At 46.4% G+C, this 16,273-nt stretch overlaps 1 protein-coding gene across 13 annotated transcripts in view; it reads right to left on the reverse strand.

Moving 5' to 3' along the window:
• The window catches only part of Megf11 (multiple EGF like domains 11), a 373,828-nt gene that overhangs the window by 62,261 nt on the left and 295,294 nt on the right, over positions 1 to 16,273 (reverse strand). For all 13 annotated transcript variants that reach the window (XM_008836329.3, XM_008836328.3, XM_008836330.3 and 10 more), the window contains 2 exons: positions 14,151 to 14,287; positions 7,190 to 7,402 (listed from right to left, as the gene is read on the reverse strand). In XM_008836329.3, coding sequence (XP_008834551.1) covers positions 7,190 to 7,402; positions 14,151 to 14,287 — 350 coding nt within the window. The remainder of the gene's footprint in view (positions 1 to 7,189; positions 7,403 to 14,150; positions 14,288 to 16,273) is intronic.

Here is a 16,273-nt window from a genome sequence, read left to right on the forward strand (position 1 = left end):
GGGCATTTCACGACATGGGTGCAGTTACCTACCTGCAGACAATACACACATACACATAAAATAAAAAATAATAACTAAATTTTTTTTAAAAAAGAAGTAATATAAGGGGCTGGGGAGATGGTTCAGTTGGTAAGGTGCTTGCTACACAAGCATGAGTTTGGATCCAGGTATGGTGGTATCCAACTGTAACCTCAGGGCTTAGGGCTGGAGACTGATAGATCCCTGGGGCTCAGTGACCAGTCAGCTAGGCAACTGGTGAGTTCAAGTTGGGGGGGGCACTATCTTAAAACATAAGGTAAATAGGGCTGGAGAGATGGCTTAGCAGTTAAGAGCACTTGCTGCTCTTGCAGAGGACCCAGGTTGGGTTCCCAGTGTTTACAATGGGCAGCTCACAACTGTCTCTAACTCTAGGGGATATGGTGTCTCTGCCTCTGTGAACACTTGCATTCCTGTGCACAAACCCCCACACAAACACAGACACATACACATAATTTAAAAAATCTTAAAAACAAAGTGGAGAGCAAGCCAGGTATGGTGGTGCACACCTTTAATCCCAGCACTTGGGAGGCAGTGACACATAGATCTCTGCGAGTTCAAGGCCAGCCTGGTCTATATAGTGAATTCCAGGCTGGCTGGGGCTACAGAGAGACCCTGTCTCAAAAAGACCAATAAATGAATGAATGAATGAATGAATGAATGAATAAATAATAAAGTGGAGAACAATTGAGGAATTGTTGATACTGGCCTATAGCCTCCACATGTACATTCACACACACGTGCACACACATAAAAAAAAGTGACATAAATACAGACAAAGATGAAGAATGAATAAATGACAGCAAAGTGGCTTTTGCACTTACCCATGAGCTGGGAAGTCATGGGTGACTCTGAGTTCTTTTACTGTCTAGTATTCTCTAACTTTCCCAAATGGAACATCTGTCCCATTTATTAACAGATACAACACAATGAACATTGCAAATGGAGAGCAAAGGAAGAGTATAAGGCATGAATGTGCAACATTTTCTGACCATTATGGTTCTATAAATATCTCTCCTTGATCCCCAAGTCCTAGAAGGGGACATGGTGACACATGTGTATGACCCAACTTGGAGGGTGTCCCTGGCCCTCTTTAGTTCTCTCTCTTTCTCTCTCTCTCTCTCTCTCTCTCTCTCTCTCTCTCTCTTTAAAAAAGAAAATTAATAGAGGTCTTCCTGCCTTTCTAGGTTCCAATTTTCCAGGGCCTCCTTTGGGGTTCAGTCTTAGGGTTACAGGGACCAGCTCAGTTTTGGTCATGAACACTGACATCTTTGACTTGGTTAGACCCAGCAGGCAGCTGCAGCCTTCTACTCTCTTCCTGGTGATGCTAAGAAATCTCTGCTCTCCAGATAAAATATTCTCCTTCCACCTCTGTTTCCTCAGTGTCCTTGCTGGATTCATTATCATAGGCCTTGTGAAAAGACTCTAGCTACTTTGAGCTGGAGCATCCTGCTTCTAAGAACCCTCACTCAGCCAGGGTATCTACACACTAAGGCTGCTTTTTTACTCAGAGAACCAGAAGGTTCTAGACTAAATCTGAAGTCATTCCTTTTTTTAAAAGAAATTTTTATTTTTATGTGTATGTATATGAATATACTGTCTGCATGTGCATGTATGTAAGTGCACCTGTGCCATGCAAAGGTCAGAAGAGGGCATCAGATCTTCTGGAACTGGAGTTATGGATAGTTGTCAGTCACCATGTAGGGAACCAAACCTGGGTCCTTGGCAAGAGCAGCCAGCATTCTCTCCAGAACCTTTTTCCTTTTTTAAAAAAAAGTAAAAAAAGAAAAAAAAATCTGTCAAAAATTAAAGTGTTTATTTTTATTTTATGTGTATGAGTGTTTTGCCTGACTGTATGTAAGTGTAATTACGTGTGTAATCCCCACAGGGGTCAGAAGAGGGTGTCGGATCCTCTGGAGCTGGTTAAGGACTGTTAGCTCCATGTGGGTGCTGGGAACCCAACCCAGGGCCTCTTCAAGAGTAGCAAGTACTCTTAGCTTCTGAGCTATCTCTCCAGGCTTGTTTTGCTTTTTTTGAGACAGAGTCCTCACCATTTAGCCCTGCCTGACCTGGAACTCCCTACGTAGACCAGGCTGGCCTGGAACTCACAGTAATCCACCTACATCTGCCTCTGGAGTGCTAGGATTAAAGGTGTGTACCTCCATACTCACCCTGACATTTAGCCTCTTAATTAATTGCTTGTGTTACAAAACCCCAAAAGTTCCTTTGAGGGGTGGGGGGTAGTTGGAGAGATGACTCAGTAGTTAAAAGGGCTTGCTGTTCTTCCAGAGGGCCCTAGTTCGTTCCCAGCACCCACACCAGGCAGCTCACCACTGCCTGTAACTCCAGCTACGAGGATGTGACACCCTCTTCCGGCTACAGCACATGCACATGCACAAACACACACACACACACACACACACACACACACACACACACACACAAATAAAAATAAATCTTTTTTTAAAAGATGCTGAGGAATGATGGCTGACAGTGATTTTGCTTTTCTTTTAATATTTCTTTTATTATTTTTATTTTGTGTATTGCCTACATGTAGGCAGGGGGACCCATGTTGTGCAGTGCCCATGGAGGTCAGAAGAGGGCATTGGTTCCCCTGGAACTGGAGTTATGGGTGGTTGTTAGTCACCATGTGGGTGCTGGGAACCAAACCCAGGTCCTCTGCAAGAACAGCCAGTGTTCTTAACTGCTGAGCCATCTCTCCAACCCCAAGATTTTATTTAGTATTTTTATTTTATTTTATTTTTATGTGTATGAGTGTGTTGCCTGCATGTATGTAAGTGTACCTGTGTTGTGCAATGCCCACAGAAGTCAGAGGGGGGTGTCAAATCCCCTGGAGCTGGAGTTACAGATGGTTATTAGGAGCCATGTGGGTGCTGGGAACTGAACCTAGGTCCTCTGCAAGAGAAGCCAGTGTTCTTCATGGCTGAGCCATCTCTCCCTCCCCACCCCCCCTTTTTTTTTGAGTCAGGGTCTCACTATGAAGCCTAGAGTGACTTCATATTCATGACAATCCTTCTGCCTCAGCCTCCTGGGTGCTAGGATTTACAGGCATGCATCCCCCACTCCTGGCTGACAGTGGCTATTACTGAGAACTGTGATGACTATGCTTTGTGCCTTTGCCCCTCAGCAGAGAGACTTGCATGTCCCCTGCCCAGGAATCCCTTCCTCCCAATGAGGGTTCCTGTTTTCATGGGTTACCTGGCAGGCCAGGCAGTGCTGGGCAGGTCCAGGCCCAAGTTCTCATCACTGGTACTTTGCCTCCGCTGTGTCAGGTCTCCTCCCTTTTCTCTTTTCCCCAGACACAGATTAATCACAAGCTAACAGGAGCCGAAAGCTGCACAATGCAGGCAGCTTTGCAGGGTGGATTTTTCTGCCTTTCTTTCAGCCCTGATGAGATTCCTATCTCTGTGGCATCTGCTGGCTAAATCAAATCTTTCAAAGGTAATCCACCATCATGGCTCCTGGAATTCATCTATGACAATCCAATTGCAGAGGGGACATTTAAGAGGCCTGACACCCAAGCACTGTCCTCAAGGTGACTGTGCTGTGAAGGAGTAATCTTTTGTGTGCTGCACAGAGCTGATAGAGGGAACAAAGTGCAAGGAAGTGCACCAGCCCAGCTCCTTTCCAGGCTGCATGACTGTACAGAAACCCACTAGAGGGGTCAGGGGACTGAGCAGGGAGAGGCTGAGGCACAGCTGGGGACCAGGGCTTTCTTTGGCTGGGGTTAGAGTCCTATGTCTCCCCAGAAAGATGCTGAAGATCTGAAGCTGTGGTTTGTCGCAAGTCTGTGGAAGTTTGCCACAAACGAGGCAAGGCTTCTGGGAGCTGGGTAGGAGCTTCACTTCCAGAAATAAGAAGTTTCCCCCACTGATGCAAAGTGTTGGACAGACTGGGAGATAGGTGTAAAGAGAAGGGCCTGTACGTTTTATTAGACACAAGTAGGTCTGCATCCAGGACCCAGGGCAGCCAACCGTTGCCCATTATTTGCAACTTAACTGTTTTAAGATTAGGAATTACAGGTCTTTCATTTCTTTCTTTCTTTCCTTCCTTCCTTCCTTCCTTCCTTCCTTCCTTCCTTCTCCTTCCTTCCTTCCTTCCTCCTTTTTTATCTTTCTTTTTATGAGATGGGATGGGGGTGTCAGGTAGCCTAACTTGGCCTCAAACTACATAGTCAAAGATGACCTTGAACTTTGGATCCTTTTGCTTGTACCTCCCAAGTGTTGAGATTATAGGCATGAGCCACCATGCCCCATTTATGCTGTGCTGGGCATTGAACCCAGGGCTATATGCATGCTAGGCATGCATTCTGCAAACTTAGCCACATTCTTAGCCCTAAGCCTTTATTTATTATTTATTTTTGAACCTTAAGAGAAGGCTCTACAGTGAGTCAAAGGCTCATGGGAGAATAGGGGCTAAACTGTGTCTACACAGAGGAAGAGACTTGCTCTCTACATTCACGAGAACAAAGTCAAGGGCAGTATGAGTTCAATGAGACCAGAGGCTCACATCTCAGACCTCTTGCCTTCTCTACCCTACCTGGATGTTTAACACTGACTGGAAACATGTTTGGTGGTGAGAAGGGGACTGCTACAGCATCTAGTTGGTAGAAGCCAGGGACCCTGCTAAACATTCTATAGAGCACATGACAGCCCCATGTAACTGCTGGCAAGGTGAAATGCTGGAGACAGATTGAGCAAATACTTTGTATCAGCACCTCAGTCATGGGACAACATGCCAAGAGACGGGCAAATATTTAAAAAGCAAAATGGGCTGGGTGTGGTGGCACACGCCTTTAATCCCAGCACTTGGGAGGCAGAGGCAGGCAGAAGATCTCTGTGAGTTCAAGGCCAGCCTGGTCTACATAGTGAGTTCCAGGACAGCTGTGGCTACAGGGAGACCCTGTCTCAAAAAGACCCCCCCCCCAAAAAAAGCAAAATGGGACAGACATCAGCTAATGGATGGAGCACCTAGAAGGATATACCAGTTAAGACAAATCCAGTGATGCTTGTCATGGAACACTGAGATAGTGGTGACAGAGATTGCCAGGGCAGGTTGTTGGTGACCTCAGGGGTTCAGGTTTGGGACCAGGCTCAGGGGGTGGTGCTTTGGATTCTTAGCAGCCTGCCTGGGGCTGGGCTGGCAGGCACCCTCTGATGCCCCATGCCTAAGAAGTGTTCCTGCTTCCCAGTCCCTGAAACATGACGCACGTTAAAGACAGTAAAGCAAATAATCATTAATATTGGATGGGCTGAGATTAGCGATGGAGAAGAGGGAGTCCTTCCAGATTAATAATGCATAGAGGACTCCTTCAGTGAAAAGATAAATTATGCAGGGCACTGTTGCTCAGGCAGGAGAGGAAAGCAATAGCTCTTTAATTTGGGGTTTTAGGTTGCTCTCTGTGGTGGGGATTCTTCCTCAATGGGGATCCCAATAGCCACCTTGCTTCCTGTTCCAGCAGGAATGTGGTGGCCCCATGCTTTCCTCCACCTTGGAGTATGTGAGCCAGTTGATCATTCCCTGTCCAGTCATGTGGTGGGACCTCTGTATTTAGAGGCTTAAACCTCTCATACTATAAGGTCAGTTCAAATGGTACTTCTTTCAGGATGCCTTCCCTGACCAATATAGTGGTTTACTGTGAACTTTCTTGCGCTTACCCTAGGTCATAGTGACTTGGACACATGTTGGGACCCAGTAGAACCAGTCACATATATTTCCATCCTAAGATTTTCTAACCTCTGGCCTTGGGTGTGCTCCACATTTAATGGTATGACATGGTTTGGTTGATGGGATTTCCTTGTCCAACAAGACATAAAGAGGGCTGTAAGTCACTACTAGTGCTGCCTCACATTTCAAGAATGTGCTAGAAAACACCCAGTGTGGATGAGCACTCATACTCTGAGGTCCTAAGGGCTAGACTGGGCTTGTTCCTCATGGCCCTGTTCTGCCCTGTGGGCTCTCCATGTTGGTTGAATGAATAACAGAACACAGAGATGCTCAGGTCATATGGAGTCCAGTTGTCTTGACTCCAGGACCTCTCTGCACAGTTCCGAGATGCTCTCCTTTCTGAGTACCACCCCCGCCACTCAGTTCCAGGGACTATGAGATCATTCTTGCCTGAGCCATGACTCATGCTAAGATGCTTCTGCTTGCAGTGACCCAAGGCTCCAGGGTGATTTGTGAAACATCAAGTGCTAGAGGTGGAGAGGAGCCTGGGGTTTACCATGTGGCCTCAGAGCTAGGCTGCAGAGCTAAGGTGATCTTTGTCCAGTCAACAGCACAGCATCCACCTCCTGGGCCAGCTTGATCTCCTATAATGTTCCTGGGCTGGGGAAAAGGCTGCTTCCCCACCCTCTACTATCCCATAAATATGCAGCCAAGCAGAGGGCTGTGTGGCGTCTCTGGGGCTGACAGCCCTATTTATTAATAGAAGGCAGGGCTAGCAGGAGTGGGAGGCTGGAAGGAAAAGGGGTGGAAGAGGAGGCTGGGACCTCTTGTATCTCTGCTTCCTAGCCTCAGCCCTCTCCAGAATCAGGAGAGGGACCTGCTTCTGCCCATATGTCCCCAAGCTACTATGGGCAGAGATGCAGGGAATGGCTGACCCCTTGCCAAGGCTGAACCCTGCCCATCCTGCTCTTTCACCTGGCTAGGGCTTCTAGGAAAGTCTAGAAAGTCCTCGGATAGGCCTTCTATAGCACTAGCTCCTGCTTCTAATTAGATGCTCAATGTGAGAAGTAGTCTCCAGGATATTCCACCAGCCATGGTACGCTGAGCCCTGTCATCCTAACCCATCCTGGCCCTCAGGATTGTTCCTATTTCGTGTCCCTATGGGTCACCAGGCTGCCTCCTCACTCCTGTGTGAGAGTTCAGATTGATCCATTGTGAAGTGTGGGCAGCTGGGCATGGCAGATAGAGGTAGGTGACCTAGGGTCTAGTCCTGACTCTAGATGGGTGGCCTTGGCCTTCACCTTTCATCAAAGAAATTAAGGCATTGATGGCTGAGGTCTCCCATCTGGGTTCTTTTCCCATCTGGTTGGATGGTTACTCTGGAGGTAGGACCATGGCCTGGGAAGTCCCCTCCCCACCCACCCACCCTGCTCCTGCCCCTGGTTCACCTGTCCCCAGCTCATACCTGATAGTGTTGTCTGTGTCACAGGGGCAGGGCAAGGTGCAGCCTGGGCCATGCAGGCCTTCGGGGCACAACCGCTCCTGGCAGCTAGGGCCCTTGTAGCCAGGTTCACACTCACAGGCACCTGTGGTAGGTGAACACTGGCCTCCGTTATGGCAGTCACAACGCTGGGAACACTGGAAGCCAAAGGTTCCGAAGGGGCATTCCTCTTGGCACCTGTGGGAGAGCAGAGCTGTGGGCTGGAGGCCTTGCCTAGCCTTCTAGGTGCATCTGTGGGGCAGAGCTGTGGGCAGGAGCCCTTACCTGACCTCCCAGATGCACCTGCATGGCTCCCTCATCACTTCTAGGCCTGGCCTTGCCTGGCCTGTTCCATCCCTCCCAATCTCCTCCCCTTCTCCAGGAAGTATCATGGAGTTCTTCACCCCAGGTCTTTTCAGCAGCTCAGCAAGAAGCTTGTACGATTAAATGACACTGATGCTAAGCCTCACATTTCTTTTTCATTAAAAAGAAATTGTGATAAAATACATGCGCTGTGGTTTAAATGTTTATGTCTCTTTCAAAATTCATGATAAAAGTTTTTTGTTATAAATTATTTATATTTAGAATAGAGTCTCATGTGGCCCAGGCTGGCCTCAAATTCACTATGTAGCTAAGGATGACCTTGAACTAATTCTGCCTCCATCTCCTAAGTGCTGGGATTATGCCACCATGCCTGGGTTATATGGTGCTAGGGAAGGAACCCAGGGCTTTGTGCATGCTAGGCAAGTACTTTTACCAACTGAACTACAACCCTGGTCCTTCATGATGAAACTTAATTCCAACATAACAGTATTAAGAGGTGTTGTCTTTTAAAAAAATTTTTATTTATTTTTTAAAATAAAATTTTATGTGTATGTGTTTTAAACCTGCATGTGTGTAAGTGCACCTGTATTGCAGGGCCTGCAGAGGACAGAAGAGGGTGTTGGATCCCCTAGAAATGGAGTTACAGATGGTTGTTAGCACCCAGGTAGGTGCTGGGATTTGAACCTGGGTCCTCTGCAAGAGCAACCAGTGCTCTTAACCACTAAGCCATCTCTCCAGCCCCTAAGAAGTATGGTCTTGCTGTGTGGTGGCTCATGCCTTTAATCCTAGCACTTAGGGATGTAGAGGCAGGTGAATCTCTGTGAGTTTGAGGCCAGCCTGTTCTACGTAGCCAGTTCTAGGCCAGCCAGGGCTACATAGTGAGACCCTGTCTCAAAAGAAGAAAAATTTTAAAAAGACCACAAAGGTTCTTCCCTATGAATGGAGTAGATCAATGCTCTCTCTTTTTGTGAAAAAAAAATTATTTATGTGTATTTGTGTGTGTGTGTGTGTGTGTGTGTGTGTGTGTGTGTGTGTCTATGAGAACATGCATGCGAGTGCCTGAAGTGGCCAGAAGAGGGTGTCAGATCACCTGGAGCTGAAGTTATAGGTGGTTGTGAGCCACCCAACCTGGGTGTTAGCAACTGAACTCTAGTCATCTGCAAAAGCAGCAAGCACTCTCAACTGCTGAGCCATCTTTCCATTCCCTGATCTGATCTCTTATGAAAAGGCTACAGGGAACTAGCTAGGTTCCTTCTATCACCTGAGGACACAGCAGTCAAGGTGTCTCCTTGGAAGCAGTAACTAAATCTGCTGTCACCTTGAACTTAGCTTCCTAGGCTACAGAACTGTGAGAGCCAGCTGCTGTATTTATAAATTACCAGACCTTGATATTTTGTCATAGCAGCATGAACAGACAAAGATGATGTATAATATAAAATTCACCATTCACAACATCAAGTGTGGCTGAGTGGCATTAAATACATTACATAGGCATGCAATGATTCTTACCATTCATCTTCAAACTGGTTTCATCTTCAAACACTAAAATACCAAAGCCGTTAACAATAGGTTTTCTGCTTTAAAATGTATTTTAGCATCTTTGAAATCAGATAAAGCTTATAATGGATGTCATGTCCTGGCTTAATTATCAGTGTTTTTCATTCTGAGCAGTATATAAAAAGATGCATCTTATAGTCAGTAGCAGTCTGGAAAAATGAAGTAGTCTTTCATTTTCCCTCTCTTTGAAACAGGGTCTCACATGGTCCAGGTTGGCCTTGAACTCACTGTATAGCCAAAGATAACCTTGAACTTCCTCCTGCCTCCACTTCTCAAGTGCTGGGGTTGCAGACATGCATCACCATACCCAGCTCATATGGTGCTGGGGATCCAACCCAGGGCTTTATGCATGCGAAGCATCATAGTGCTGTACCAACTGTTCCACACCCCCAGACCAGGTTTCATTGTTATACACTGTGTTTTCTGAGCCTCTTAAGTTTTTGTTGTTTAAGACAGGGTCTCGCTCTAGTTAAAAATGTCTTGACATTCACTATGTAGTCTGGGCTGACTGTGACCCATAGTGACCCTCCTGCCTTAGCTTCTAAAGTGTTTGGATCATAGACATGAGCCACCACACCCAGCTTTGTTTCTTGTTTTTCTAAGACTGCATCTTGCTTGTGGTTCTACTAGCCTGGAACTTACTATATAGCCCAGACTGGCCTTGAATTCATAGCAATTACCCTGCCCCAACTTTCTGAGTGCTGGAATTACAACTGTGTGCTTTTCTGAGTCTTGGGCAGAAGGCTTTTCTCCTGTCATCAGGGGCAATATGTCTCTTCCCTCAGGGTAGAAATTCCCTTTATGCTTGCACATGCTCCAGTGAACTGGCACTGGGCACTCCAGGCATTGTGGGAATTGCTCTACTTCATTAGCCTCCTAGCTGTGGGATGTGGATCCTCCCTGTGATCTGCTGCTGGCTGCCTGGCTTCCTGAATGTGCCTCAAAATCCCTCCCTGTAATCCAATGTTATTTCCAAGAGAGTAAAAGTTCATTGTCACAACAACAGATCCTGGGGAAAGAAGGTATATCCTGGGGGCAACTCCCACCTTGGAGGGAAATGGTCTTTGAGGTTTTGGATTATCTGTTTCTCAGCTCTGCTTCAGTAATACAGATAAAGGGGAGCTGACTTAAACTTCTGATGGCCACTTTCTCATCATAAAATGAATTAGTAACTAACCTTCAGATTGCTTGAAGATTAAATAAGATAATGTTGGGGACTGGAGAGAGGGTTTATCGGTTAAAAGCACTTATTGTACTTGGGAGGCAGAGGCAGGCAGATCTCTGTGAGTTCAAGGCCAGCCTGGTCTTCATAGTGAGTTCCAGGACAGCTGGGGCTACAGGGAGACCCTGTCTCAAAAAGACTACAAAAAAAAAAGCACTTACTGCTCTTGAAGAAGATCCAAGTTTGGTTTCTAGCACCCATGTCAGATAGCACACAACTACCTTCAGCTCTAGCTCCAGAGGATTCAATACCTCTGGCCTTTACAGGCACCTGCATTCACATGCATATACCCCCCTATATATATATATATATTTCCCAGGAAGGTACCCAGGAGACTTTTAGAGCCCAAAGAGTAATGTTAGTCATTATTATTACTCTTATAAAAAGATTCATAATATTTTAAATTATAAATTATGTATGTGTCAGGAGTCTGTGTGTGTGAATGCAGGTGCCTGTGGAGGGAGGCCTGAGATTCCCTGGAGCTGGCATTACAGGGGTTATGAGATGCTTGATGGTGCTAGGAACCAAACTCAAGTCCTCTGCAAGAGTAGTATGTGCTTTTAACTACTGAGCCAGCTCTCCAGTCCCTGATATTACTCTTGTTAATGGTTTTGCTATAGTTCTTAAAACATAGCCTGTCTGACTTTCTGACCTTAGATTCTGGCATGAAAAGGCTCAAAAAAGTAGAATTTGGAAATGTTAACAGTAGAATGGACTTGAGGAATTATGAAGTATTTTAATTATTGCTCAGGTGGAGGTCAGAGGACAAATTGTGGAGTCAGTTCTTTCCTTCCACTTTTATGTATGTTCCAGGGATGGAACTCAACTCACCAGGCTTTGAGAAGTAGACACTTCTACCTGCTAAGCCATCTCACCCCCGACCCTAATATATTGCTATGTAACCAAGGCTGACTTTGAACTCATTCTTCTACCTGTTGGGATTACAGGTAAGCACCACTATACTAGGTTAATGCAGTTCTGGGGATTGAACCCAGGGCTTTGTGCATGTCAGGTGAGCACTCTTATTAACTGAGCTACATCTTCATTTGTTATTTTTTTAAATGTAGCCATAACTTTTTGGAGGCTTGTTCTTCCCCACTGATAGGGCAGGGTAAGCTCAGTACCAACCAGAGTGGACTTCAGAAAACTACATGGGAGATAAGAGCAGCCAGAGTGCTGGGAACTAGCCTCAGCAACTTGAGACCAGGTGCCCCTGCCTCTGTCCTTGCTGTTCTATGCCCACAGTGACAGGAGAACAGGCGAGTGACTGGGATCTGGCTTTCAAGCTTCTCTCAAGGGAGATGTACCAGGGTTCCCTCTCAGAGAAGAAACTTGGCTAAAGGGAGCTGATGGGGAATGATGGCTAGGGCTCCCAGAAGTTCCAGCCAGAACCCTGTCCCCAGCCTCAGAGACAGCAAGTATCCTCACTTTGCAGTTGAGGAGGTCCAGGCAAGACAGGCGAGGTGACTATCCCAAGCCCACACAGCCTACAGGTAGCTACAAGGATAGGGCTCATCCTCCTGCTAGTTCTGTTGCAGGTCAACCAAGCTGAGGTTTGGGGAAGAGAAAGGATGGAAGAGAGATGGAGGAAGGGGATCAAAGGGAAGAGTGCCTGGGAGAGGACTGGAAGGTGGCAGGCAGAAAGGAGGAAGGGGCTTGGAGGAGGGTATGAGGGGAAAATGAGATAGTGTGAAGATCAAGAATAATTAAAGATCTGCAAAACTATTATCTGAACTGCCAGTCTCTGCTGAGCCTCAAAACAGATTTCTCCACAAACCTTTGAGTTTTGGTGACCTCTGATATCTCTGACATCAGTAGAAAAACCGCACAGAGGAAAATACCTGCTCCGTGCATCGGAACATCCCTGCTTGTTCCTGCCCAGCAGGACAGACACAGCCCAGACCCAGAGCTGCTTTGAAGAGTATTTCTCCATCTGGCCATATTTAGGGGGTAGGGGTGGGGGGAACTAAATCTATGGGCCCGGGAAAAAAATTCTAGAGATGAAATAGTGACAATGTAATTCATTTCCATAATCAGTCTCTTTTTACTTTTTTTTTTCCTATTCACAATTTAAACAACTTATTTATTTAGAGATCAAGCAACGACTGCTAATGAATTTTACACAAAGCATGCTAATAATGGGGCCCATGGAACAGAAGGGTAATCACAGTAGGAATTAGTTTTCTACTTAAACACCCTTCCTTTACAACATATCAATCTAACGTGTCCGATATCACCATTAACAACCAGATACATTGTGCAATTAAATTACAAGTTACATTTCGTGTTTAATTTGCACTGGATTCCACCTATCCAGGGAGGCCTGCATTATTATATCTGCTCAGCTTTAATATGCTCATGATAATTTGGGGTGGGCTAATGCAGCTGTCACCTACAAAATTAATGGAGGCAATTTTACAAAATATTAAACACCAGGCAGCCTGTTGAGGCGGAAAAGCCAAATGCTCCCAAGGTGGGCTGGGGAAACAAGCTAGAGGGCTCCTAGTTTGGGGGCTTTGCTCTGGGATCATGGGCAGGACTCTGAGAAGAGATACTCGGGACTGTTTCTGCACTTGGTGAACCCTGAGGGCCAATGGGGTAGGTCTGGTGCCCAGTAGCTTGCTAGAGCCCTGGGTGCTTGTTCCCAACACACAAATGAGGGCTGGATTAAAAGAGTCCTCTTCTGGATCAGGGTCTTCATGCACCACCGGTATTTCCTTATCTTGGGATGGAGGTATAAGGGGAAGGTAGACCTAGCACTTAGTCCTCCATCCCAAGATAAAGAAATACTGGTGGTACGTGAAGACCCTGATCCAGAAGAGGAACAAGCAGAACACACCCTTAATCCCAGCTCTCAGGAGGTAGGGGCAGAAGGATCAGAAATTCAAGGTCATCCTTGACTACACAGTGAGTTTGAGGCCAGTCTGGGCTACTGTCTCAACCAGACAAATGAATGAATGAACAAACAAACAAACAGGAAAGGACTCATTGGGTGACTCAGCCTTAATCCCTGCTTCCTTGATGTCACACAGAGACCTGGGAACAAATACCTCTTCTCGCTCTGTCTGGGAAGTCCAAGGAGCTAGAGGTGAAGTGTGGATCCACCTGTACAAAGCCAGGCAAAGCACGGGGTCTCTCCTCTTCTCTGTCCCTCTGGCTGACTGTGGTGGAGGAAGGGGATCTGGCCTAGGGTCTGTGGATAAATGCCTTCCTCTAGCTCCAGTTCCACAGGCCATCAGATACATAGGCCTTTCTTCTCCCTCTTCTACCTCACCCACCCTGTTCCCATGGCGGCCTTCTTCCAACTGGTGCAAATGTGCCCAGATGGTAATTCCCCAGTTATGTGTCTCATCGCTGTCCCCTTTGCCAGTTTGGCTTCATTCTAGGATACAATGCCCCTGTCCAGCCTGCTCTCAGGCCACAGGTCTCCAGACCACACAAACTGATGCCAGTGTCTTTTGGAGGGAACTCAATTTTGGAATAAAAATTCACTTCTAGAAGAACGTGTGTAAGATGTGGTCACTGACACTGCTCACTTGGCTCCTTTGGAGTCTCTGAGTCATTGTGTCCCTCTGTTAGTAAGACAGAGATGGGCTAGTACTCATCTCCTTCCCCAGGGAGGTTAACCCAAGTTTAGGGCAGCCAGGCTGGGGAATGGGTATGCTTTGCTCTCACAGAGTGAGCTTATAGATGTTCTTGTTAGGACTCAGAATGTCTTCTGAGAAAAGAGCCAGAAGGCTGGCCAGGGGTACTGTGGGCTGGTTATCCTTCAGCTGCTCTCTTTAAGGCTACCGAGAATAGGAGCAACTGAACAGTGAGGCCAAGAGTTAATGCCATCCTTACCTGTCCCCCATGTATCCGGCTGTGCAGTGGCACTGCCCAGTCACATGGTCACACTGGCCTCCATGGTGGCAGGGACAGTCCTGGCTGCAGTTCTGGCCAAACGTTCCCGGTGGGCAGGGCTGGGCACATACGGCTCCCTGAAACAGAATTGAGGACAGGCTTGGCAGGGCACCAAAGATGTATGTGGAGGAGGTCACCTCTCCTAGGAATGCTGGGGCCCCAGGGGTCACCCCAACTTCCCAGTGTAAGCACGAGAGTTGGGCACTCGCCTTACAGATAGGGCCACGGAGGCCAGTTCGCTTGCTCATATCATTCAGCATACAGTTAACAAGTGCCTGCTATACATTAGGTACTGTATTAGATACCTGGGGTATAAAGATCAAGTAAGATTTGATTGCTGTCCTCCTAAGGTCCCAGGGAGACAGTCAAGGGAGTTAAGTGGAGCCGAAGACACTCACATGGGATCAAGGAAGAGCTGAGCAGACACAGGAGCACCCTCAATTGAATCTAAGTTGAACATCCCCCTGGGGAGACACATTTAACTTCATGCCTTTCCCAAACTCAGCAGCCATCACAGTGGAGGACCCAAAGGTAGTGTGGGAGGGGAGAAAGGGAGGAAAGGGGAAGGGGAAGGGAGGAAGAAGGAGAGAGGAGTGATAAGGAAGTAGGAGGAAAGGAAATGGGCAATATGGCCCCCAGCAGGGAATCTCATTGCACATTTTTATATAGATAAAGAAATGTCCATCAAGGTCTTTAGAAAGAGGAAAACAATCACATACACAAACAAGAAATCAAGTTGCTAGACCTCTTAGTCAGAAAATCAAAAGACAATGCAGCAATATCTTAATATTTTGGAGAGGAAATAATTTTTAATATAGAACTACATGCCAAGAAGGGGTAGGGGTTCGGCTCAGAGGCATAGCATTCACCTAGGATGTACAAGGCCTGGAGTCCCAGCACTACAAAAAAAAATAAATTTTAAAACCCCCAAACCTTTTTGTCTAGGACTCCACACCAGAACCAACATCTGAGCAGGGGATTCAATGGAGGCCTTTATAGACTTGAACCTCAAAAACAGTAACCCTGCATGGATGCTTTCTTAGATAACTACTAGAGAATTTTTTTTTCTTTTTCTTATTGCTTTTTTTCATTAAAAAGAATTATCTAGGGCTGGTGTTGCAGCTCTAGATAAAATGCTTGTCTAGCATGCATGAAGCCCTGGGTCTGATCCTCAGTACCACATAAACCAGGTGTGGGGCACACAGCTATAATTCCAGCACTGGGGAGGTAGAGGCAGGAGAATCAGACATTCAAGGTCATCCTCAACTACATAGCAAGCTTGAGACCAGCCTGAGATACATGAGACCCCATCTCAAGAAAAAAGACGAATGTGTGGTGGGGTGGGGGTGGGACTAGAGAGATGGCTCAAGGGCACTAGTTTTGGTTCCCAGAACCCATGTCAGGTGGCTCATAACTGCCTACTAACTCTAGCTTCAGGGAATCTGATGCCCTCTTAACCTCTTCAGGCACCTGCATACACATATACACATAAATAAAAATGTAATTTTAAAAATTAAATTTAAGCTGAGCGTGGTGGCGTACACCTTTAATCCCAGCACTTGGGAGGCAGAGGCAGGTGGATCTCTGTGAGTTCAAGGCCAGCCTGGTCTACATAGTGAGTTCCAGGACAGCTGGGGCTACAGGGAGACCCTGTCTCAAAAATACAAAATAAATAAATAAATTAATTAAGTAAATACATAAATAATAAATTTTAAAAGAGTTATCCAGGACAAAGAAAGGCATGGGTTCTGAGAACTAGGGACCCCAACAGCAAAGAGAAAGGGAGGGAATGCCAGGACGGTGGTGAGTGAAAGCCCTGGATGATAGGATAGCCACAAAGTGTGGTGAGCAAAGAGCTCACAATGGAATATAAGCATGCAGCATTCTGAGAGCTGCCTCAGAAGACAAAGGCAAAAAACAAAGCAAAACCTTATGTGTCTGATGGAAATGAGTTTTAGACTTCTGCTGAAGAGTTGTAGAGATAAATTAGTAACAATATACATGTGGGGGTATTAGCATAAATGTCATAAATGATGTAACCCCAAGTTGTAAGTAACACCCCT

Source organism: Nannospalax galili, unplaced genomic scaffold (assembly GCF_000622305.1).
Source record: "Nannospalax galili isolate Female #2095 unplaced genomic scaffold, S.galili_v1.0 scaffold54, whole genome shotgun sequence".
Taxonomy (NCBI): Eukaryota; Metazoa; Chordata; class Mammalia; order Rodentia; family Spalacidae; genus Nannospalax; species Nannospalax galili.